This window comes from Salmo trutta, chromosome 17 (assembly GCF_901001165.1).
Source record: "Salmo trutta chromosome 17, fSalTru1.1, whole genome shotgun sequence".
Lineage (NCBI taxonomy): Eukaryota > Metazoa > Chordata > Actinopteri > Salmoniformes > Salmonidae > Salmo > Salmo trutta.
Genome location: NC_042973.1, coordinates 29,709,567 through 29,734,267, shown reverse-complemented (window position 1 = coordinate 29,734,267; position 24,701 = coordinate 29,709,567). Strand labels below are relative to the sequence as shown.

The following is a 24,701-nucleotide window of genomic DNA, read 5'->3' as shown; positions in this document are numbered from 1 at the left end:
GTTGAATTGACTTTAAGCCTATGCCATTGAAAAACAAAGGGGCTGAGGAATGTTTTGGCACTTCCTATGGCTTCCACTAGATGTCACCAGCCTTTACAAAGTGTTTTGAGTCTTATACTGTGAGATCTGACCGAATAAGAGACTTGGAACGGTGATGGCCGATTAGACCCTGGCGCGCGAGTTGATGGTGGGTACTCTCGTTCCGAAACGTTTTAAAAGAGATCCCAATCGTCCGCCTTGAATTTTATTCATGTTCTGGTTAAAAAAGGCACTAATGATTTAAACTATACAACGTTTGACATGTTTGAACGAATGTAAATATATTTTTTCCGTTCGTGAAGTGAAGTGAAGTCCGGCTGGCTTAGATCATGTGCTAACAACACGGAGCTTTTTGGACATAAATGATGAGCTTTTTTGAACAAAACTACATTCGTTATGGACCTGGGATTCCTTGGAAGTGACATCTGATGAAGAGAATCAAAGGTAATGGATTATTTACATAGTATTTTCGATTTTAGATCTCTCCAACATGGCGGTTTGTCTGTATCGCAATGCGTATTTTTCTGGGCGCAGTGCTCAGATTATTGCAAAGTGTGATTTCCCAGTAAGGTTAATTTTAAATCTGGCAAGTCGATTGCGTTCAAGAGATGTACATCTATAATTCTTTGAATGACAATATAATATTTTACCAATGTTTTCTAATATTAATTAATTATTTTGTTGTCATGACTTGACTGCCGGTTATTGGAGGGAAACGATTTCCTGAACATCAACGCCATAGTAAAACGCTGTTTTTAGATATAAATATGAACTTGATAGAACTAAAAATGCATGCATTGTCTAACATAATGTCCTAGGAGTGTCATCTGATGGAGATTGTAAAAGGTTAGTGCATAATTTTAGCTGATTTTATGGTTTTGGTGACGCCTGTCTTTGAATCGACAATACATTACACACAGCTATTGTCAATGTACTCTCCTAACATAACCTAACTTTATGCTTTCCCCGTAAAACCTTTTTGAAATCGGACAACGTGGTTAGATTAAGGAGATGTTTATCTTTCAAAGGGTGTAAGTTAGTTGTATGTTTGAGAAATCTGAATTTTGACATTTATTTGGTTTCAAATTTGCCGCTCTTGAAATGCACCTGCTGTTGATAGGGTGCGCCACGGGTGGCACGCTAACGTCCCACATAGCCCCAAGAAGTTAAAGAGATGGGTGGAGCTAAAGCTGAAGAGGGTGTGAACAATGCTGAATGGGTGTAGACAAAGAAGAGCTCTCCAGTAGGTACCAACATATTCAAAGGCCATTTTCTCAAAAGTGATGTTACAAGTTTATCAACTTTCAAAGCAGAATTACTTTCCCTTTGTTCCTCAAATGCAGTGTTTGATATACCATTGTGTAGCTCTGTGTCTCTGTTTTTATCCAATGTAAAAAACACAATTTCAAATGTTGCTACATAAGACCGAATCAAGGCATATGAACAAGGCAGTACTTCTACAAGCAGGTTATCAATGCAGTATTACAGGACCTCAAAGAAGGGAAATCATGTAGCGCATTCGGAAAGTTCAGACCCCTTGGTTTTCTCCACATTTTGCTACGTTAAAGCCTTATTCTAAAATGGATTAGATCTGTGCCTTGACACAATCCTGTCTCGGAGCTCTATGGACAATTCCTTCGACCTCATGGCATGGTTTTTGATCTAACATACACTGTCAACTGTGGGACCTTATATAGACCAGTGTGTGCCTTTCCAAATCATGTCCAATCAATTGAATTGACCACTGGTGGACTCCAACCAAGTTGTAGAAAGATTTCAGGGATGATCAATGGAAACAGGATGCACCTGAGCTCGAATTTGAGTCTCATAGCAAAGGGTCTGAATAATGAAATATGTTATTTCTGTTTTTTATTTTTAATACATTTGCAAAAATGTCTAAATACGCTTTGTCATTATGGGGTATTGTGTGCAGATTGACGAGGAAAAAAATGATTCCAATACATTTTAGAATAAGGCTGTAACGTAACAATATGGAAAAAGTCAAGGGGTCTGAATACTTTCCGAATGCACTGTATACTACAGTAGGTGCATGTTTTGCAAACATGGTCTCTAGAGGTTGACCAGATGCAAAATGTGCTGGAGCTGAGGGGCAATTTACTGTGTGTGTGTGTGTGTGTGTGTGTGTGTGTGTGTGTGTGTGTGTGTGTGAGTGAGAGAGAGAGAGATAATGAGGAGAGAATCCTCAATTCATAACAGCAGGAGGGACTTTCTCAGTATAAGAAAGCTGTGTAGCAGCACCAGCAGCACAGCAGATCCTCCACGGAACTCTACCTATTCATCTTTATAATGCCCTAGAGCGTTCCTCTTCATAATACATGGGAGGTGGAAACCCAGCCACCATAAATTACCATGACAACGCACTGCTCAGTCGAACCGACACTTACTCAGACCTAGCTGAACTCCCCCCTCGGCCTCAACATAATAATATCCAGAGCACCATAGTTTAGAACCAGAGAGGTCAGTGCTGACCTGATGGAGGTGATGAGGCTCTTGATGGAGTCGGAGACGGTGCGGGAGTGTCCGGCCAGGATGGACCAGGTGGGCGGGTCTTTGGGGTTGATGATGAGTGAGCGGGCGGTCTCCAGGAGCAGGGTGGAGCTGTCCAGCATGGAGCGGGCTGAACGCACGATGGGCTCCTGGGCTGCCGAGCCCTGGACATGGAAGAGAGGGAGGGAGGGGAGGACAGTGGAGTTGATAGAACAACACAGGTTAAAGATCTTCTAACTAACAGAACAGCTCAATAGCAACATACTACACAGCTGTCCCTGATCTCTTATTATTCAGCCCAACTTCTGATGGATCAAAGGGGTAATCAGAGCCGCGTATCACAGGGGGGATGAGATTAGAGATCCAGCTTTACACGGAGACGCAGAGGCACACCTTCAGTCTTTAAGATGCCAGGCAAAGCCTCCCTCGACAATTAGATTAACAAGCTGAAGATTAGAGCAGCTGTGCTGCGAGAGAGCGGTTAAACACTGCCCTCCAACATATTACAGTCATAAAGCTTTTAGGGCTGTGTGAGGACTCTTTCTGCTAGACTGTAACATAAAATACACAACATTTCTCCTTGAGCCACATCAAATAAACTAGAGAGAAATGGTATATCAAACCAATTCCCCAAGCTTTCCTGGAGAAACAACTCTGTGCTGGCTCTATATTTCAGGTTCTATTTCAAGAGGATTTAATGCCGTAGTTACCAATGTATTCATGGAATCTGTAGGGGTAGCTTTGCCGTTTCATATATGAGGAATCAGACAAATAAAACAATGTGACAATATATGCTAAAGAAACTTCGTAGGAGATAAAAAAAATTGTCCTCTGAGCAAGAACTGCATTTTCATTTTCATTGAAGAGCTTACATATAGATCCCTTGACCTTATACATATTTTGTTACAATACAGCTTTATTCTAAAAATAATTACATCGTTTTTTCCCCCTCATCAAAATACACACAATACCCCATAATGGCTAAGTAAAAACCCATTTTTAGAAATGTTTGCAAATTGACTTTATATATCACATTTACAAATTGACTTACGAATATCAAATTTACGTAAGTTTTCAGACTCTTTACTCAATACTTTGTTGAAGCACCTTTGGCAGCGAATACAGCCTCAAGTCTTCTTGGGTATGACGCTACAAGCTTGGCACACCTGTATTTGGGGAGTTTCTCCCATTCTTCTCTGCAGATCCTCTCAAGCTCTGCACAGCTACTTTCAGGTCTCTCCAGAGCTCTACACCTCCCTGACCATTGCTCTTCCCCCAATTGCACCCTTTGGCCAGGCAGCCAGCTCTAGGAACTTCCATTTAAGAATGGAGCACACTGTGTTCTTGGGGACCTTCAATGCTGCAGAAATGTTTTGGTACCCTTCCCCAGATCTGTGCCTCGACACAATCCTGTGACGAAGCTCTACAGACAATTCCTTCGACCTCATGGCTTGGTTTTTTATATAGACAGGTATGTGCCTTTCCAAATCATGTCATCACAGGTGGACTCAAATCAAGTTGTAGAAACATCTCAAGGATGATCAATGGAAACACCTGAGCTCAATTTCTAGTCTCATAGCAAAGGGTCTGAATACTGATGTATTTCTATTAATTATGGATCCCCATGTAAATAAGGTATTTCAGTTTTTTATTTTTAATACATTTGCAAAAATGTCTAAATATCTGTTTCGCTTTGTCATTATGGGGCATTGTGTGTAGATTGATGAGGAAAATGTTTATTTAATCCATTTTAGAATAAGGCTGTAACGTAACACAATGTGGAAAAAGTCAAGGGGTCTGAATACTTTCCGAATTCACTGTATCGCACAATACAAAAGTCACCCCCTGAACAAGCAGCTATACGAACCTCATTGCTGATCTGTGCAGGGATACTAGCAAACTCTGGGTTGGAGGCAAATGTGGATAGATTCTCTACAGCCTCGATGAGTGGAGTTGTAGCAACACGGCACCTGTCTCTGTTCTCCTCTGAGAAGTCACCATCCAAGGCCTAGAAGAAAATAACAGGACATGACCTAATCCACCCATACTCAACTGATGGACCGGATCCGGACCCAGAAAGGGGTCTATACGGGACGCAGGTTCGGAAAAAAATGAAAATAATTTTAAAAAGAATGATTATTTACTAGGTCAGGCTTTGACCCCAGTATCATATAAACACACATAAGACATGGAAGAATGGGTAGAATTGCAGGAAATTAGCTTTAAATGAGCAAAATATATCTCTGCTCATTGCAAAATGTGTAGAATTGCGAGAAATTAGCTTTAAAGCTGCAAAATGTTCTCTCTGCCAACAAGAGGGGTGTGAACAGTTTGGGGTCACATGGGTTACGAGGTGGGGGTTTGTTACTATGCCGATAAATGTAATTGTCCATCTGGACCTTTGCCACCTACGAAATTTGTGTCACCGGACTTTCTCAAATAGTACTTGAGTACCCCTGCCCTAAGCCAACACCCCAATGCAGATACACAATACAGACATATTTCTTCATTACTAATGATGTAACCATTTTAATTGAAAACAGAGAACATTAATTAATCCAGTTTTGCTGAAGGTACAAAGGACAAGAATCCCATTTATGAGTGGACCATGGCAGAGAGTACACATACCTTTATAGTTTTTACAAGGTTGGCCGTGGTGTTTGCAACCTCTTTGGCTGACTGAACAAAGTGTCTCCTGGCCACAGGGTTGGATGTCTTGGACGAGGCCAGGCGGCAGGCATTGCAAAGAGCTGAGGTATGCTTGGCTACAATCGTCGCTGCGGACAGAACCTAACAAACAGCCAAACACACAAACAAACAACAAACAAAGCAGTATAAACATGGGACATTTCTTTAAAGAGGCATATGGTAAGAAGACGTTTGATGTTACTTTGATGTTCAAATTTACCAAGCAACTATTCGTATAATAGACTAAATATGTCAACAAATGTCCCTGTATGTGTCCCACTACATCGGTCTTCTCACCTGAGAGGGGCTGCTGGCAGGGTCCACTAGGTTTTGACAGGCCATCTGAATAGCCTGGTTGGCCCGGGCAAACTGGATGGGATCCACCAGCCCCTCATGACCCGATTGGCTGTTTGGATCAGACACACCCACCAGGTAGGAGGCCTGCAGTGTGGAGAGAAAGAGAAAAGAGGAATGCCACATAGCTTTAGTTTCTGCTAGGGATAAATATTCTGTTATTAAACATGAACAGAGGGTGAGAGGAATGCTCATGGCTTAGTTTCTGCTTTAGAGACAGCTAGCTGCTGTTATTAAACATGAACAGCGGGTGAGAGGAATGCTCATGGCTTAGTTTCTGCTTTAGAGACAGCTAGCTGCTGTTATTGAACATGAACAGCGGGTAGTAGGAATGCTCATGGCTTAGTTTCTGCTTTAGAGACAGCTAGCTGCTGTTATTAAACATGAACGGAGGTTTAGAGCTGATAGAGACTGTTGGTTGTGTGCCAGACCCAGACCCAGGCCCAGGACTGATAGCAGGAAGGAGTGGGAGGGAGGCTGGAAGCTCCAGGCAGTCCGTCAATGCTAGGTTGGGATCCCACCTGTCCAGCCGCCTCCGTCAACCCACACAGGGCCTTGGACGCCACTCCCACGCAATGCCCAAACGCTGGTACGTCGCCCGTCTTACAGTGCTGGGAAATCCCCGCCATGGACTCTCCAAGAACCTGCACATGGGGAAATGGAAATAAACTGGAAGATGACCTCTTCAGCTGTCCATCACATTACATATCACTGCCATTTAAAGTCTATGGTGCATGTGATTGTTTTGTAAGGCTTTACCTTTGAGTTCTCCATGACACTCTCGATGCAGTCAAAGTAGGAGAGCTCACTGACAGGCTCACTGGGGTTGTCCAGCAATCCTCTCACAGCCTGTACACAGAGGGAGAGGGGCTCAACAATAAGGACAGCACAAACTACTTTACCAATCTGATACCCACAGTGTTGGGGCAGTAAAATGTGTGCTATATGAAAAACAAGTCCAACTGTTTTCAATCTGACTGTTTTGAAGCCATGTTAATCTTTAACTTATAGAGGGAAGTCATGTTGCCAGACATTATTACTTGGTCATTACTTGGAGAAGAAACCACAGATCTGTTAGTTACATAACAGTATCATTAGTGTTATTCAAGGGGTATAAATGAATGGTGACTGTCATTAAATGTTGAGCAGGCTCTGTTGATGGATGGATAAAGACAGAGACAGGTAACACTTTTCAGAGCGGGTGAAGAGGTGGGGACGTGGGCTGAAGGGACTCAAGGCACAGAGGAAGTAAACGACTTGGTCATTATTTCCCATAGAGACAGAGCACTGCTGTGCATACAATAATGTCAACACAGAAACCCACAGCAACATGCATCTCATTCAGACATTAAATATCATCCCATTTCATCCATCATGAATGACATGTACAGGTAAAACATTGCTTTGTCAGAAAAAAAGGAAAAAAACCTTTTACATCTAAAATAAACATTATCTAGCCTGAACATAAAAAGGTCTGTATAGTGTTTGGTAAAAAGGCTACCTCTAGTTCTCTCAGAGCGTTGTCACACTCCTTCTGGCCCGGTGCCTGCTGGGTACACAGTGTGATGAGCTGGTTAATACTCTCTGTCACCGTTCTGAAACACAAGGGCAGCAGCACAGGGCTTTTTAGCTCTCACATCTCTTTCCACATGTACACACAGCACACACTCTCAGCCCTTTACTTTAAACACGCATGGCAGAGCCCATTGCCTCCATCTCCCTGTGACAATCTAACACTGCACAGGAGTGTCGAGGCTGCGCTCAGCCTCAGTGATCACAGACAAGCTCCAGCCATGGCTTCCATCCATCTGCCTAATTAAAGAGAGGGAAGTCAGTCAGGCTAAAAGCCCAGTACGGCCAGCTGCCTGCCATGTCTCCAGCAGGAGGGATTCTGCCCTACTATCTCTGTCTACCTCTCAGCCGAGCAGCATGCTGTGAGGAGGGCCATACAACCACAGTCACAGCAGAGATGTTGCAGTACATGGGAATGTACCATGGGTGGCTTTGATTGGAAACTGGATCAGAATGGCTCTGAATATTGAGTATGTTTTTGTTCTAACTGGCTAACTATAGCCACTCCTTACACTCTTACATTGTGCAAACGTAGACCGTCCTTATACTCACTAGCTTGTGACATCCTTACACAATGCCATTCAACTCCATATTGAGTGGCCTCACCTTGCTGCAGCAGCTAACAGGTTCTTGGCGTTAGCTGCTCCAGGATCCACTGACAGGGACTTGGCTGCCAGAAGGAGCTTGCTGGATGCCATGGAGATGTTCTTCAGGTTGCCAATCACTTCGATTTGGTCCTCTTGGCACTACAAAGACAACGTCACAATACAACTCAGGTGTTTCTTCAAGAAACATTTGTTGACATTTTATTCGAGACACCTCTTTCCAGGAAAATGAAACTGTACTTATTGTCACACGGTTACACGTCTATGCTCTCGAATGGCCTATGAAATTGACATCAGGTGAACCGTGTTCCCCACCTCAGACAGCCAATTCCCTTTCAACCGGATTAAGGCCTGTGTGTCATGCTACATCAACTGCACTCTCACACGATCTATCCAAATTAATTAGCAAAATAACCAGAACAAGATCATCAAACATCTCCTTACGTCTGACTGTGTTAGTGCTCTCGGGGATAATCATGTACCTAAGTGAATTAGATGAAAAGGTCTAATTAACAAATACATCTAAATAGCTTAAGTGCTCAAGTGACAGAAAAAATGTGAAATCACTCAACATTTGACTCCCTCAGAGGCATTTTCATTTTATCCTATTTATCCTAAACTGTCTACCAACCGTATAATCAGGCGTCGTAACATTTATCCACATTTGTTTCACAGGGAGACGAATCAGATATATGGGGCTGTTGGGATCTTCAACAGTTAATGATACCTACTTGAGTGTGTCCGGCCATCTCAATGCCAGTGTCCAAGAACTCGTCAAAGTCCTCGCTGAATTTCCCAGAAGCCATGGCCAGCTGGCTGCTGGTACCCCGGGAGGAGTGGACCACGTCCCCTGCGGAGTGGTTGAGCTCAGCTGCAGTATGGTTTAGCTCACTCTGAGCCTCCTGGAAGGACTTACTGCATGTAGGGAGCTGGAGACACACAGAAGAGAAACACAACTGTAGGCCTCAGTACTCCTTCTCACTATGAGTACATACTGTAAGTACTCATTATCAGTATAATTTGTAACATTAAAGGCCCAGTCAAGTCAACAACATGATTGTCAGGGCCTCCCGAGTGGCGCAGCGGATAAGGCACTACATCGCAGTGCTTGAGGTGTCCCTACAGACCCGGGTTCGATCCCAGGCTGTGTCGCAGCAGGCTGCGACTGGGAGACCCATGATGCGGCGCACAATTGGCCTAGCATCGTCTGGGTTAGGCGAGGGTTTGGCCGGCCGGGATGTCCTTGTCCCATCGCACTCTAGCGACTCCTTGTGGCGGGCCAGGTGCATGCACGCTGACTTCAGTCGCCAGTTGTACGGTGTGTCCTCTGACACATTGGTGTGGCTGGCTTCCGTGTTAAGCGAACAGGATGCATGGCTCTTGACCTTTGCCTCTCCCGAGTCTGTACGGGAGTTGCAGCGATGTGACAAGTGTCACTACCAATTGGATATCACAAAATATTTTTTAAAGTTTTACAAATAAATAAACGTGATTGTCCTGTGTTTGAGGGGTTGGGTTAAATGCGGAAGACACATTTTGGTTGAATGGATTCAGTTGTGAATATACATATTCACAATATGAGGTTGGAAGGAAAGGAAAGAGGAAAGCCCATAACATTGTCAGAGACTCCAGTCGACCAAGTCATAGACTGTTTTCTCTGCTACCGCATGGCAAGCGGTACCGGAGCGCCAAGTCTAGGACCAAAAGGCTCCTTAACAGCTTCTACCGCCAAGCCATAAGACTGCTGAACAATTAATCAAATGGCCACTGGACTATTACATTGACCCCCACACTCCATTTGTTTTGTACACTGCTGCTACTCACTGTGTATTATCTATGCATAGTCACTTCACCCCTACCTACATGTACAAATTACCTCAACTAACCTGTACCCCCGCACACTGACTCGGTATCCATACCCCCTGTATATAGCCTCGTTAATGTTATGTTATTGTGTTACTTTTTATTATTGTTTACTTTAGTTTATTTGGTAAATCTTTTCTTAACTCTTTCTTGAACTGCACTGTTGGTTAAGGGCTTGTAAGGAAGCATTTCACGGTAAGGTCTACACTTGTTGTATTCGGCGCATGTGACAAATAAAGTTTGATTTGAATAACACTATTGAAATTGTGATAAATATGATAATGCCCTTTTAGTTTAAGAGCATTTGAAAAGACCGCTTGACATTTAAGCCTGTTTTGCTGCGATGGTGTTTTGGCCTGCCTGATTAGTTAAAAGACCAATAAGAAAGACCGTTCCAAACCTCTCTGCCAATAACAGCTTGTTTTCAGTTTCCCCCTTCCCACTCAGACCACTCCCAGACAGTCCTAGCAACATTTTTGCTTGAGAAATTTCTCTTCGCTAAGAAGCTATTTTTGTTTCTTTTTGACCATTTTAATTAAAAACAATACTTGAAAACAGGCACTTAATTGTTACCGAGAAATAAATAAAAATGGCTGCAGATCATAATCCACATGTTTGTTAGAATTTGCCCTGAATAGATGTGAGACATCTGTGTGCTAAGGACAGCATTGCCATGCTCTTCTATAACCGCTTATATTTAGGTTGTGTATAACACATCAACACTCCAAACTGCAGCCTCGCGCATCTGGCAGCAGGACTCACAGTGTCCACCAGCAGTTTCTTGCTGGCCTCTCCGATGCTCCTCAGGGCCATGTCCACATCCTTCTGGCCAGGCAGGCAGTTGACACAGTTATTCAGAGAGTGGGACACTGCCCTGGCCACCTGAAACACAGCACAGATAAGCCTGTCAGTATGCTGATATTACGGATTCTAACAATTTTCCACAGTACTTGGGCACAGCTATGAAAAGGAAAAACATTTCAAATGCAAATCAGCCTACAAGCGGAGAACGACAATCCATGTCACTAATTTATGCTACTGTCACAGACATATGCCAACCAATATGTTTATCTCCCAAAGGGCCCTGCTGCAAATAAGCAGTTTTCCGGCAGCTAGCGTTCCTGTGAGAGGATCGCTAAGCAGGAGACAGAGGAAAGAAAATGGCAACACTTAAAGCAGATAATTGTTATGGAGAGTAGCAGTGTTTACAAATCGGTTATCAGCCAGAAAGCAGAGGAGAGGAAAGAGCCTGACAGAAAACACTGTGCTTGGAACACGAACCCAATTGTCTAGAAGTAAGTCAGTCAGCAAGTTCCTCACCTGTGCTAGCCTCTGCTGACTCTCTGCATCGCCTGGGGAGACCAGGGCCTGGTGGGCCTCATGGATGAGCATGGCAGATCCCTCCATGACGTACTGGGCAGAATCCAACATGGCCGCCGCAGATTGGGGTTCCTTGGTGCTGGCCGCCACACCTCTGGCTGCCTGGGCCAATGTCCTTAAGGCCTGGGCTGTCTCCCTGGCAGCTACGCCTACACACAACAGACAGACAGACGTGGAAGGAAGTGGAAGTGTTGGAGTTGGAATAACAAAGCTAGTCCAGGAAATAATGATGGAAAACCTGGTGTCAACGTCCCACTGTGCCTCATTATTGTTCTTTAAGATGGAGCTAAACAACCTACTCTGCCTCTGGCTAGCTACATCATGATTTATTCACTAGCCAAACTCCAAGCTGAATCCTACCTCATTTCAATCTCATTATCCCTTCACTAAATATGTCCTTACACAAAAATATGTACACACACACATTCAGGGGTGCAGCTTTAGTGTTCAGAATGAATAGAAAGAGTTGTTGGTAATGTGTAACTGAACAGTAGGAACAGCACGGTGAGCCCAACTTAAAGCACCCCTGTTGTTAAAACAAATGAGTTAGATAGGAGAACGAGGCACCATGTGGGATTGGGGCTTTACTTATTACACACAAAGCAGAGATGAGGGAATGCAGCAAATCGCATCAAATTGCATTATCCAGCCGAGTGGAGCCCATTGCTGATGGAATGTTAAATCTAGTGAAAATAAGATGAATGTGAGTGAGTGAGAGAGAGAGAGAGAGAGAGAGAGAGAGAGAGAGAGAGAGAGAGAGAGAGAGAGAGAGAGAGAGAGAGAGAGAGAGAGAGAGAGAGAGAGAGAGAGAGAGAGAGAGAGAGAGAGAGAGAGAGAGAGAGAGAGAGAGAGAGAGAGAGAGAGAGAGAGAGAGAGAGAGAGAGAGAGAGAGAGAGAGAGAGAGAGAGAGAGAGAGAGAGAGAGAGAGAGAAAGAGAAAGAAAGAAAGAAAGAAAGAAAGAAAGAAAGAGAGAGAGAGAGAGAGAGAGAGAGAGAAGCACCCTGAGCCCCAGCGTGAAGCAGCCCAGCCTGGGAGGGCAGGAGGAGCCATTGTTAGAATACACTATTCAAAAATGTGTCTTTATCAATTCTCCTGAGAGACTAAATGGAGCTAGAATGGAGGCTAAAGAAAATGCCCGGCTTTGCAGCAGAACCCAGTCGGGTTTATTCCTCCCTCATAGGCAATAGTGATAACATCACTAAATCAAGAAATTAATTACACTTGTGCATCTACTGGTTGGAGGGAAAGTGAATGCCTGTCAGGGTTTCTGCTGCCTACTTTATCCTCTTTCACCCCACTTGGTAGAGCTTTACTGGGACCCTTTAGCTGATCGTCTCATAGTATTAGATGATATTAGGAACAGTTTGCACTATCTAACCAAAATCCCAGACACTCAATGAAGTCTGCCTTGAGTTTAGGTAAACATTTCTCTTGTACTGCTCAATCATTTGCAGTGCACTCTCTCTCTGTTTGAACTCCTACCTGTGTAGTGCTCATTGCCCTGGGCAGCACAGGTCAGCAGCTGAGCCATGGAGGAGCCAACAGCCTTGGAGGTACTACCCAGGTCCTGGGCACACTTCTCTAGCTGTAGGGACGACACATGAGCACAATGTCACGCCTTCTCACACATCTGCAGATTTGCTTTGCATGATTGGCGCAAATCACTGTATTCCAAATGCTCTATAATGGATTTGGTTATGCTAATGTACTGACCGATTCCCCAGGAAGTGGTTTGAGCTGCCCATCGTGTGCAGCCATCCTGGCATCTTGAAGCTCACTCCTCAGAGTTTGGACAGCATTGAGGGCATAGTCTATCTCCAGTGGGCCACAGGCTTCATGGGCCTGCAGAAGCACACAGACACAAACCTTTCTCACACAGTCCAGAGGATGTCTGAGCTGTATGAAAACATGACCTTCAGTAGCTGTGGATAGGGGGTTAAAGAACTTACCTTTTGGGTGGCTGTCCGCAACTCAGCTAGGCAGGTGGCCAGGTTCTTGGCACATTGGCCAAGTTGCATCGCTGCAGCCTGGTCTGTCACTGTGGGGACGGTTGACTTTGCAGACGTCACCATCTTACTGCCAGGCTGTAGGAAGCTCTGGCTGGCCATGATGAGCGCTAGCTGGGAACTGAGCTCCTCTGGCTGGGCCTGGTTACTCCTCATCCCCTGGACCAGCTGAGGGATGTGGTCTGCCACTGCCTACAAGTACACATATCATTTGATTAAACCAATGTAATGAAAATCGGCAATATAAATGCTGCCAATATAGCAACCGGCTAGTGATAGTATTGGTTCAATACTGTACAGATGTAGGATCTTAATTTGATCACTCTTTAGTTGCTGAGATTGAAATGCAGATGAGCTTCGTCATTTACATAAATTAACTGAAAACCCATACTAACACACAATTATATTAACCATATTGCACTTTTCATGTAGCCTAATAGCTAATAGCCTAACCACCGATCAAGCAACATTATGGACTAAACTTTCAAATCCTGTTGCTTCAGGATTATTTTGCTATGACAATATAAGTCAAATTAAGATCCTACATCTGTAGGTATTTCATCAGAGTGATCCAAGAGTGATCTTGTTTGCTGTGGGTCAATATTACTGTACCTTGCAGCTGTGTACTAGTTGTTGATGAGAGGCAGTGTTCTTATTGGATGCAGCAGCGTTCTGGGCAGCTGCGATGGTCTGAGTAGCAGCAGCCGCAGCCTGCTTAGCAGCAATCTGTTCCAGAAACAGAGAGATATATTGACAGAGGTTTATTGTGGGTAAATGGCTTACATCAGATAAATAGATGAGGGTAGTGTACTGCTTGTATACCGTATCAGATTGAGCTTCTCAAACTAAATAGGGGCAGTCACAAACTAAGCTAAAGAGTTATTTCAGAATTTCCCAGTGGACATCGCCACCTGACAAAAAAGGAAGACTTTTTGTGGAATCCAAGTCATTGAACCTTTCATACTACTGTATTTTGGGACGAGTACCACATTGTCTCAACATGCAATGTTGACAATTCATAAAATACATAAGCACTGTACAATACATGTTTTCTACTTCCATTAATCCACACAGAGGTGACTTCCTTTGAAGTGTAAACAAAATGGAAAGTGGCAAGAGGAAAGACATTCCAAGTTTTGTGGGCGGAAGGATGGAAGATGAAACAAGAACCTGAACAACAATGCTATCTTTGTCCTTGGGAAAACAAACAGACAGCACAACGTAAAACGCTAGAGGAGTGGATGGAGATGAGTGGTAGAGACACAGAGAGAGACAGAGAGACAGAGAGAGAGACAGAGAGAGAGAGAGAGAGAGAGAGAGACAGAGAGAGAGAGACAGAGAGAGAGAGACAGAGAGAGAGAGACAGAGAGACAGAGAGAGAGAGACAGAGAGAGAGAGAGAGACAGAGAGAGAGACAGAGAGAGACAGAGAGAGACAGAGAGAGAGACAGAGAGAGAGACAGAGAGAGAGACAGAGAGAGAGACAGAGAGAGAGACAGAGAGAGAAAATTCCTTTCTTGCTGGTGAAACATACAGATTACATTTATTATGCTCCCAAGAGCACAGCATGCTGGGAAGAATACAACACAAATGGCCATGTGTTGAATCCTAAACAGATATAAAGCTTTAGGTGATCAGTAGGAGAGATTTCAGCCATATGAATGGGCAGGTGGAGGTGTGCTCTCAGTTAATCTAAACCCATTACATTCTAAATGGTTTTTATTATCTCTGTATCCTGTTTGGGGTGTAACTCATTACTATCACAGGCTACAGAGACAGAGAGAGAGATGTGCATCTATGATAACAAACTGATTCCAGCCTTGGGTTAGTGAGCAGTGGAAGCTCCAAATGAGGGTCTTGTCATTAGGGACTGATAAATACTAAGGGCTAAACCTTTACACTACAATTAACTCATTCACACAACTAATGGACTTTACATCTTCTGCTGCAGGATAATAAATAATGTAGAGAATATGCTAAATATGCCTCATTTGTGCAAATGAATTCAAAATTATTTCAGCCTTTTTCTATGCACTTCCCAAGGCTTGGGGGGAGATCCATCCATCTTCACATAGATCTAGGTAGTCCTATCTGACACAGTCTCCTCTTTAATGGTATGTCATGGTGTTGGATGGACTTCTGGGGTTTGTGAAGAAGGACAAATGCTGATTGCTACAAAACTACAGCAGGACAGGGTCTCAATGGTAGCACAACAGTTACAATGTGCTGTCATTGTCCCTCCACCCACCTCCAGCCTGTTGACCAGCTTCTTTTTGATGGCGTTTTGAGCTGCAGCGTTCGTGGCAACGCGTAACCCCTCCGCAGCCTCTCTCAGCCTCTGCTGCTGGTCCTCATTTTCTGGGTATGCTGCAGCCCCCTGTTCACAGACATGCACACACAGACATACACACAAGCACGCAGGCAGAAATGAGAGAGGGTTTGATATTCCCTTTGCCACTGCAGAACTACGATTGTATTTAGTGGTGTTTAGTTGCTTGCAAGCAAAAACACCACTAAATACAATCGTAGTTCTGCAGCGGCAAAGGGAATATCAAAACCTCTCTCATAGTCTCAGTGGCACTCTAAACATTTCCCCAACACTGTGACTGTATATTAAATGCAGAGGCATTAGGCTCTGTCTGTTTTCTGACAGTTTCCAAGGAAACCGTCAGTGCAAGATTCCCATTTCTTCTTTGTAACGGCAGTGGATTCGTGATGAATGTGTCACACGTTTCACTTGCCTGGCGTTTTCACATAGATAATATCCTGCTCATTTATACTTGTCTACAGCGCCATGGGCTTATTAAGAACCATTGGTCCTGCACTTTCATTATTTCAGCTCTAAAGAGACGCAATGGCCCAGACTACAGCAGGAATATCTCCTTTCCATCAAATGATATCACACTAACATGACATATCGTAAACTAAATGGCATACACTATTCCTTCCTAGGATTATAATAAGTACAGTGTAGTGGTCGTCCGTCTTAGTACCTTAGCAGCTTCTACCATCCTGGCTGTGGCATCAGCCAGGAGTTTAGCTGCTGCTAGCAGCTTCTTAGAGTTGTCCACGTCAACCTCAGCCTCAGCGTCTGACCTCATGGCATTGACAAGGTCCGACGTGGCCTGAGCCAGCACCCTGGCCTGACGCACCATCTCCCCTACACACGGTCACAGAGAAAGAGAGCGATCAGAGAGAAAAGAGAGAGACATCAATACCTCCCTACTGTGCTATCACCACAGAAACATGGCCTAGATTATTCTCTGAATGCTGATCCCTCATTGGGCCTCACACAATACACTACACGGCTTCCTTTTCACCGTCTGGTATCACAGCACTTTCTCTTTGGCATTCTCCATTCTGGATATTAAAAAATATCTTTCTTTACTCCTTCACAAAAATGCACAGAAAAGGAGGAGAAAGCTGCTATAGTGCTGTTTAGAAGCTACCATATTTCCCCAGTCAGCCTATAAAAAACACTCGCCTACAGCTAGAAATAACTAGAGAGAAGACTATAAAACACATCAAGGCTACTTTACATCCCACAGTATTTACAGACAAAATGGTCAGTGAAATGGGATCTTTTAAGGATACTTGGCTGAATTACAGCAATTTTTTTAACAATAATTTATGAAAGTCAGAGTGTTAAAGGGATACTTCGGGACTTTGTCAATGAGGCCCTGTATCTACTTCCCCAGCAGATACCATAGACTTCCAGTCATTGCGCTAACGCTAGGTAGCACTGGCTTACGAAACTACCTCCAACTTCTGTCATACTGGACACAGAAACATACAAATGATATCCGCAAGTTCATCTGACTGGTGAAGTAGATAAAGGCCTCATTGCCAAAATCTCGAAGTATCCCTTTAGCCCTCCAAAAATGTTCAGGTCATATGTTTTCTTTTAAGTTTCAAAGCCCCATTGAACAGTGATTGAGACCAGATTTGAAGCTCTGTAGTGGTTTTCAATGACATGTTTTCTACAACCCCTTGAGGATTGGCTGGGGTTAAGAATTCTTCAGACTCATGGCTGAACCATAACAAATACTTCAGGCTTTGAAAATGTTTCAACAGCAGGGTTTTGAAGGTCAGTTAATATAAACCATAACCTGACAACATCTTTGGTCCCACTCAGTCAAAATACATGGAAACAACCCCAGTGAAAGTCTTGAGAAAAAAAAGACAAGAAACACAGGCTAGATACTGGTACCTACTTGAGTGATAATTCTTACTTACTAAGTCCTTGGATAATAGCTACCTAAAGTTTTTAAAACTCAAACTGTTGGATGCCAGAACTGGCTAGGAATGTGAAAATGCTTACAAGATTAATCAAAAGAGTGAAAGGTTCTCTCACCACCACCACCAAAATAGTTATCAACCACTCCCCTTCCCTCCGCACTACAACAGTCTCTCCCCTTATCACCCCTACCCGCCCCTCGCCATCCTCTCCCAGAGCTCACCTGCGTCTCCCATGGAGGTGAAGATGCTCTCAGTGACGGTCATGATGGTGTCTGTGGCCTGGTCGTAGCGTCCGATGGGCTCACCACAGCTGGCATAGTGGCGTACGTGCTGCAGCAGGTCACTGAGTGCCTGGCTCACCGTGTTGGCCGCGGCACCCACCTGCTTCAGCAGCTCACCTTCGTCTGTGGCTGCCAGACAGGCCTTGACGCAGCTCTCCACCGAGCGGTCCACCAGCTTCCCTGCCTCAACCAGCTGCTCCTGGCACACCGGGGAACTGATGGTGGGGCTCACCACCTGGACGAACAAAGTCCACAGTCAACCTCTAGTGGCCACTCTCAAAATACAACACATTCAGAGATGCTAGGCCTAGGGCAGTGGTCAACAACCTTTTTTGAGTCAAGATCACTTTCTGAGTCAAAATGCAAGCCAAGATATATCACTCAGATAATTAAAAAAATAAAAAGCCTATACAACATTAACCTATTAAAAACAGTTCTGTAGCAATGAGGTTTGTGCAGTAGGCTATATGCTCAATACATTATCACTACATATTGGCAATGGTTGAATTGTCCTGCCATTGCATTGCTGTTCTTCATAGACCATTTATAAATTATATTTCAAAACTTATATGATCACACCAATAATAGATCAGTTGTTGTATTACTTGTGAGGCACAGCTGAGTGAGCATACATTTAAATAATTTGCTTTTTTATTTATTTAACTGGGCTTGTTCCTGCAATGCATCTGATGGTGACTCTCAGCAGAGGGAGAGAGCAGCAGAGGGTCCGCCTCTCAACGTCACTCTGCTCTCCCTCCCTCCGCTGAGACTGATATTACTCAATATAAAAAAAGACTCAAGCTGCTAATAATAACAACGTAAGCCTATCGATACACTTTCCTTCTCATTCATTGCAGCGCTGGTTGTAGCACAACTTAAACATTAACTAACTCATAGAAACAGCAGCTTTTCTCTCTAGCCATGGTTGAAAAAGTTTAGAAATGTCACTGTTTCAACTTTGCTGTGAGCTTGAGGAAGCTGCAGCCTGTAATCTGATGTATCAGATTGGCTAGTGGTAGACCAATAGGTGCACTGATTTGCTCTCCTGGCCCACAAGGAAGGCAGAATTAATTATCTTCAGACACATGAAATGGATCAAAATGGGAACACTTTGCCTACCCGGTAGCTGAATATGGTGCACCTACCACCAACAGCGCGAGACGAAATAGCAAGGCTTTATCGTTGGGTTTCTTAAAGAAATGTTTGGTGAGCAATTAGGAATGCTTTGGAGGTCGATGGCGATCAACCGGTTGTTGACCACTGACCTCGGGACACATTTAGGTGTGTACAAGACTGATAATGCTATTCCTGACATAACTAATTTAGAATAGGGTATAGTCTGTGCCGGAAATCAAGAGATAGAACAAACAGCCATTTCAGTTCAGTAAGCCAGCTCTTCTCCTATCACCAGTCCTTGTCCTGAGCTGTCCTCCATGGCTACAGGAGACAGGGAACAGGGGTGTGGGCGTCAGTTGGAGCAGTACCTTGGTGCAGGCCACCAACTGTGAAGTGGACAGGGCACACCGAGTAGCTGCTGCAATCACTCGGTTCTGCAGCACCGTGTCCTCTGCCACTTGGGCCACGTTCTTGGCCTTGAGAACCATCATGGCAGCTGCATTGGCCACTGCTTTGGCCAGGCTCATCAGAATGTCCTGAAACACATTCATCACCTTCACTCACTGAGCCACAGCAGAGCTAAGAAAACGTGACTGGACGGACTGAATAAGGACATTTCCATTATGTGGTCTCAACTCTGCTAGCTATACAGCTGTATAGTCAGTATGCAGAAACAGTAGAAATACAGGCATTCTCTAGTGAGGGATTTGCTGTCCACTCAATTACAATAGCTAAAGAAAACAAAGCCTGATACCGTTACATAAGTGTGTGTGCAGCTTTAAACAGGAACTGGGAACATGCGTGTTTTCCTGTTTGGAGGCGGAACTATAGAAACAGTGAGTAAAGTGCAGTCCAACCTGGAACCTCTCGTCAGTCTCGCCCTCCCCCATGTGACGCAGCAGGTCCCCGCTGGCCTGGCCTATACTTCCTGCTGCAGTCAGCACCGTCTGTCTGGGCTGCATGGGAGAGGATGACATCACCACATTCACAACACTGACCCCACCGCGGCACCACAGACCAATCACAGCACTTGGCTGCTCTCAGACACAGTTCACATCACAAATCAAAAAAGCTCCCAGTGATTATATCTACAGGACACATAATTATTGTGTCCTTCAACTGTTTTAAAAAACATACTATAGAAACAGACTAGTGGATTTGTTAAAAAGGCAGTACACATCAATACATGTGTATAAGGAGAATAGAACAGATGTGATGGGTAGAACAGTGCTGTGTTGTGTCTGTACCTCTCCAGCCGCTGGCTCAACAGACCTGAGCAGGTCAGAGACGGCCCCTGTCAGGGTCCTGGCAGCTCCCATCAGGTTCTGCCCGCTGCCCACCTGGTCCTCCACCAGCGCTGCCAGCAGCTTCACCCCCCTAGACATCTCTGTCAGGTTGGAGGAGATGGTGGTGATAGCACAGCCCACCGCTGTGTAGTCTGTGTCTGTGGGGTCACCTAGGGAAGAGAGAAAGTCCTTATTAACCCTTTCCAGTGCCTTCTGCTCTACCTCTGACACAGTCTCTTCTCTCTACAAACTACAATCAGCAACCTGGGTGGTGTTATAATACACACATCCGTGTCACGATCATAATGAAAACACATTGGATATGGTACAGCGGAGATAAGTACAGAGAAAGAGAGAAGTGATAGTTATTTGTGGAGAGGTAAAAGGTTCTACTGGATGATAACAGGGAGCCTCAGTGCCATCCAACAGATGAAAACGTATCGAACAGCTGGCAGGGAGCAGTGTGGAGCAGCATGGCACAGCTCCAACCAGGAGGCAGGGAGAGGCTGCCAGCCAGTTCAGATTCAAGACAATGCTAACTATTTATTCCATCAATGGAAAAATGTATTATGGCAAATGGTAAACGCTCCATTATGTAAAGGGAACTCAGAGCCCCTCCTCTCTGGGCGCTCCACATTGGCTAGGAAAATGTGTGTATTGATTCTATCCCTATGGGTTTTGCCCTTGAAGATGAGCGCCTATTCTTTTTTTCTCTCAAGCTAGGACTAGAGGCCTTTGTAAGAATAGGATTCCAGTGCAAAAATAACAGAAAACTCAAAATGTCAGTAGGTAACCTCATGCACTCACCTGCTGTAAGATTGACCACAGATGCCGTTCCGGCGGTTATGGCATCTACTTGAGAGTGGATTTCATGTTTGGACTCATCCACTTTGTTCTGAACCCAAACTCTGGACGCCTTTCAGGAGAGGGAGAAGGATGGGTGTTGGCTTTCATCACAGTGGGAGATTTTCAACCCAGATAAACTTTACTATCAGTGATTAAAGGACTGGGCTTCTTCACAATTCCTACAGCTTTTGAAGCACCAGTCTCGAGCTTTAAAGTACATCTTCCATATTTACAGTCAATTTCCACCACCTAATTACACATGGGAGTTCAAATGGACTTAAAAAAAACAAAAAACTCTGAGCTTCTCTACACTTAGCAAATCAACAGAGGGAAAACGCCAAAATTGCATCTCAAAAAAAAAAATACATTCAATGGGATTAATAATTTAATATATTTTCCAAAAACACACTAAAATAACAAATTAATCTTCACTGACCAGGATGCATGGACCAAAACGTTCTGAGTGTTGAAAAAGTTTTGAATGGTGAGATTTAGTGGCTGTTGTATATAAAGGAGGATTAGTCTTGTAAATGGAGGTGGGAACTCACCATGTCCTGGCCCAGTGGAGGCAGGTTATCTACCTCCCCCAGATCAGCCTGGGCCTGCTGCACCGCCTGCATACTGGTGTTAATGGTCCCCATCAGGGCCTGCTGGGCCAAGCTCTGACAATACATACAGTTGAAGTTGGAAGTTTACATACACCTTAGCCAAATACATTTCAACTCAGTTTTTCACAATTCCTGACATTTAATCCTGGTAAAAATTCCCTGTTTTAGGTCAGTTAGGATCACCACTTTATTTTAAGAATGTGAAATGTCAGAATAATAGTGGAGAGAATAATTTATTTCAGCTTTGATTTCTTTCATCACATTCCAAGTGGGTCAGAAGTTCACATACACTCAATTAGTGTTTGGTAGCATTCACTTTAAATTGTTTAACTTGGGTCAAACGTTTCGGGTAGCCTTTCACAAGCTTCCCACAATAAGTTGGGTGAATTCTGGCCCATTCCTCCTGACAGAGCTGATGTAACGGAGTCAGGTTTGTAGGCCTCCTTACACGCACACACTTTTTCAGTTCTGCTCACAAATTTTATATAGGATTGAGGTCAGGGCTTTGTGATGGCCACTCCAAAACCTTGACTTTGTTGTCCTTAAGCCATTTTGCCACAACTTTGGAAGTATGCTTGGGGTCATTGTCCATTTGGAAGACCCATTTGCGACCAAGCTTTAACTTCCTGACTGATGTCTTGAGATGTTGCTTCAATATAGCCACATAATTTTCCTTCCTCATGATACCATCTATTTTGTGAAGTGCACCAGCCCCTCCTGCAGCAAAGCACCCCAACAACATGATGCTGCCACCCCCACGGTTGGGATGGTGTTCTTCGGCTTGCAAGCCTCCCCCTTTTTCCTCTAAACATAACAATGGTCATTATGGCCAAACAGTTATATTTTCGTTTCATCAGACCAGAGGACATTTCTCCAAAACGTATGATCTTTGTCCCCATGTGCAGTTGCAAACCGTAGCCTGGCTTTTTTATGGCGGTTTTGGAGCAGAGGCTTCTTCCTTGCCGAGCGGCCTTTCAGGTTATGTTGATATAGGACTCGTTTTACTGTTGATATAGATACTTTCGTACCGGTTTCCTCCAGCATCTTCACAAGGTGTTGTTCTGGGATTGATTTGCACTTTTCGCACCAAAGTACGTTCATCTCTAGGAGACAGAACGCATCTCCTTCCTGAGCGGTATGACGGCTGCGTGGTCCCATCGTGTTTATACTTGCGCACTATTGTTTGTACAGATGAACGTGGTACCTTCAGGCATTTGGAAATTGCTCCCAAGGATGAACCAGATTTGTGGAGGTCTACAATTTATTTTCTGAGGTCTTGGCTGATTTCTTTTGATTTTCCCATGATGTCAAGGAAAGAGGCACTGAGTTTGAAGGTAGGCCTTGAAATACATCCACAGGTACACCTCCAATTGACTCAAATGATGTCAGAAGCTTCTAAAGCCATGACATAATTTTCTGGAATTTTCCAAGCTGTTTAAAGGCACAGCCAACTAAGTGTATGTAAACCTCTGACCCTCTGGAATTGTGATACAGAGAATTATAAGTGAAATAATCTGTCTGTAAACAATTGTTGGAAAAACTATATGTGTCATGCACAAAGTAGATGTCCTAACCTACTTGCCAAAACTATAGTTTGTTAACAAGAAATTTGTGGAGTGGTTGAAAAACAAGTTTTAATGACTCCAATCTAAGCACATGGAAACTTCCGACTTGTACACACAGAATGTACAGATTTTTTATACACAAACACAAAGATCGTAGTTAGTGATGGTGTAAGCAAGGTTCTCTGCACATCACTGCTCCTACTGTGTGTCATTGGCATGGTTGCCAGGGGCATGCTCACCAGTGGGGGCATGTGTCCTCTGTGCATCTGCCCTGTGGTGATCTGCTGCTGGGCAGATGGCATGGTGCCCATGTTGAAGGTGTTGTCAGGGCCGCCGATGGACCCAGAGCGGATGATACCTGGCAGTGCTACCGAACCATGCTCCACACGACCCACCCTGTTGAACTGCTGCTGTAGGATGGTGGACCTGGATGAGGGAAGGAGGGAGAGAGAGAGAGAGAGACAGAGAGAGAGAGATGGACCTTTACAGGACAACCTCTGACAAGGTCGAAGTCGATGCTCAGTATTTTCTCCCTAACAATGGGACAGTAGTACCAAAACCATTATAGTGAGTTAGCGACGATAGGCACTGAAAGACATGAAAAGCGCTGTTTTCCTGCCCTTGTAAACAGATGCCACACTCACTATTGGTTAATTACTGCTTATTTTGAGAGGCAGCAATTATGTTCTGTGCTGAGAACAAAAACATGAGTCCATTGGCACCTAAACAGCAGGGAGTGATATGATACCCAGTGTCTATCACAGCAGGATCCGCTATGAGACAAGCAGGTTTCCAATAACAACCGGTGTCTGGATTCGGCATAACAGGACAAGAGTCCATCTGTATTATGGAGTATTTAGGAGTCTGGCTGCAGGCCAGGAGGAAAACTAGGCAACTGGGATAAAAAATAAATAAATGACAAATACTTCCAAGAACACAATATCTTAATGAATGTCTTCCTGATGATTTCTTTTTTTTTGGCAGAATAATATAACCGTCTTGCCCTGGGGTCTTTTTCTTATGGAGGTTAGGAATAATGAAAAGCTAACATTTCTTATTTAACTAGGCAAGTCAGTTAAGAACAAATTCCTATTTTACAATGACGGCCTACCCTGGCCAAACCCTAACCCAGATGACACTGGGCCAATTGTGCGCCGCCCTAAGGGACTCCCAATCACGGCCGGTTGTGATACAGCCCGGGATCGAACCAGGGTCTGTAGTGACACCTCTAGCACTACGATGCAGTTGCGCCACTCGGGAGTACCAGGAGAGTTAATACATTCCTGAAGGAGAGGGACAGAGGGAATTCTAGGATAGTGTTTCAGAGAACACATTAATCTCACATATACTATACAGTACGTTATAGGTAAATTCAGTTTAACTCCTTTTGTGTTCTTTTTCTCAGGGGTGTAATGCAGGGCAGGCAGAAATGTGATTATATGCCACAATTAAACTAAGGTTTACATTCACATGAGGAACTAGCTTGTAGTCTCTGAATATGGCTGGTCAGCATTCTCAAAGTAAATAGGAATGCACCCTATTAAGACCATTTAGCATGTGCATTATGAACCTTTCTTACTTCTTTGGAGAGACTGATTCCTCCAGCATGGTGGACTCCTCATCTCCCTCCAAGCCAAAACGATCCTTACTCTGCTTCTGTGGAAGGGAATATCAAAAGGTGTCATAATAAATAACGTACTTGGGAAGTGTCATTTCTGGTTTGGTCATTTCTGGTTTGGTCATTTC

At 44.1% G+C, this 24,701-nt stretch overlaps 1 protein-coding gene across 2 annotated transcripts in view; it reads right to left on the bottom strand.

The window, feature by feature from the left end:
• The window catches only part of LOC115151995 (talin-2-like), a 134,380-nt gene that overhangs the window by 25,109 nt on the left and 84,570 nt on the right, over positions 1–24,701 (bottom strand). For both annotated transcript variants that reach the window (XM_029696405.1, XM_029696406.1), the window contains exons 13-37: positions 24,535–24,611; positions 23,195–23,381; positions 21,331–21,444; positions 20,744–20,852; positions 19,898–20,106; positions 19,508–19,606; positions 19,019–19,186; positions 17,475–17,769; positions 16,008–16,174; positions 15,263–15,391; positions 13,628–13,741; positions 12,959–13,207; positions 12,723–12,851; positions 12,492–12,594; positions 10,950–11,158; positions 10,392–10,511; positions 8,498–8,695; positions 7,768–7,907; positions 7,091–7,184; positions 6,349–6,438; positions 6,111–6,233; positions 5,533–5,676; positions 5,176–5,337; positions 4,415–4,555; positions 2,530–2,711 (exon numbers count right to left, since the gene is read on the bottom strand). In XM_029696405.1, the coding sequence (XP_029552265.1) occupies positions 2,530–2,711; positions 4,415–4,555; positions 5,176–5,337; positions 5,533–5,676; positions 6,111–6,233; positions 6,349–6,438; positions 7,091–7,184; positions 7,768–7,907; positions 8,498–8,695; positions 10,392–10,511; positions 10,950–11,158; positions 12,492–12,594; positions 12,723–12,851; positions 12,959–13,207; positions 13,628–13,741; positions 15,263–15,391; positions 16,008–16,174; positions 17,475–17,769; positions 19,019–19,186; positions 19,508–19,606; positions 19,898–20,106; positions 20,744–20,852; positions 21,331–21,444; positions 23,195–23,381; positions 24,535–24,611 (3,752 nt within the window). The remainder of the gene's footprint in view (positions 1–2,529; positions 2,712–4,414; positions 4,556–5,175; positions 5,338–5,532; positions 5,677–6,110; positions 6,234–6,348; positions 6,439–7,090; positions 7,185–7,767; positions 7,908–8,497; positions 8,696–10,391; positions 10,512–10,949; positions 11,159–12,491; positions 12,595–12,722; positions 12,852–12,958; positions 13,208–13,627; positions 13,742–15,262; positions 15,392–16,007; positions 16,175–17,474; positions 17,770–19,018; positions 19,187–19,507; positions 19,607–19,897; positions 20,107–20,743; positions 20,853–21,330; positions 21,445–23,194; positions 23,382–24,534; positions 24,612–24,701) is intronic.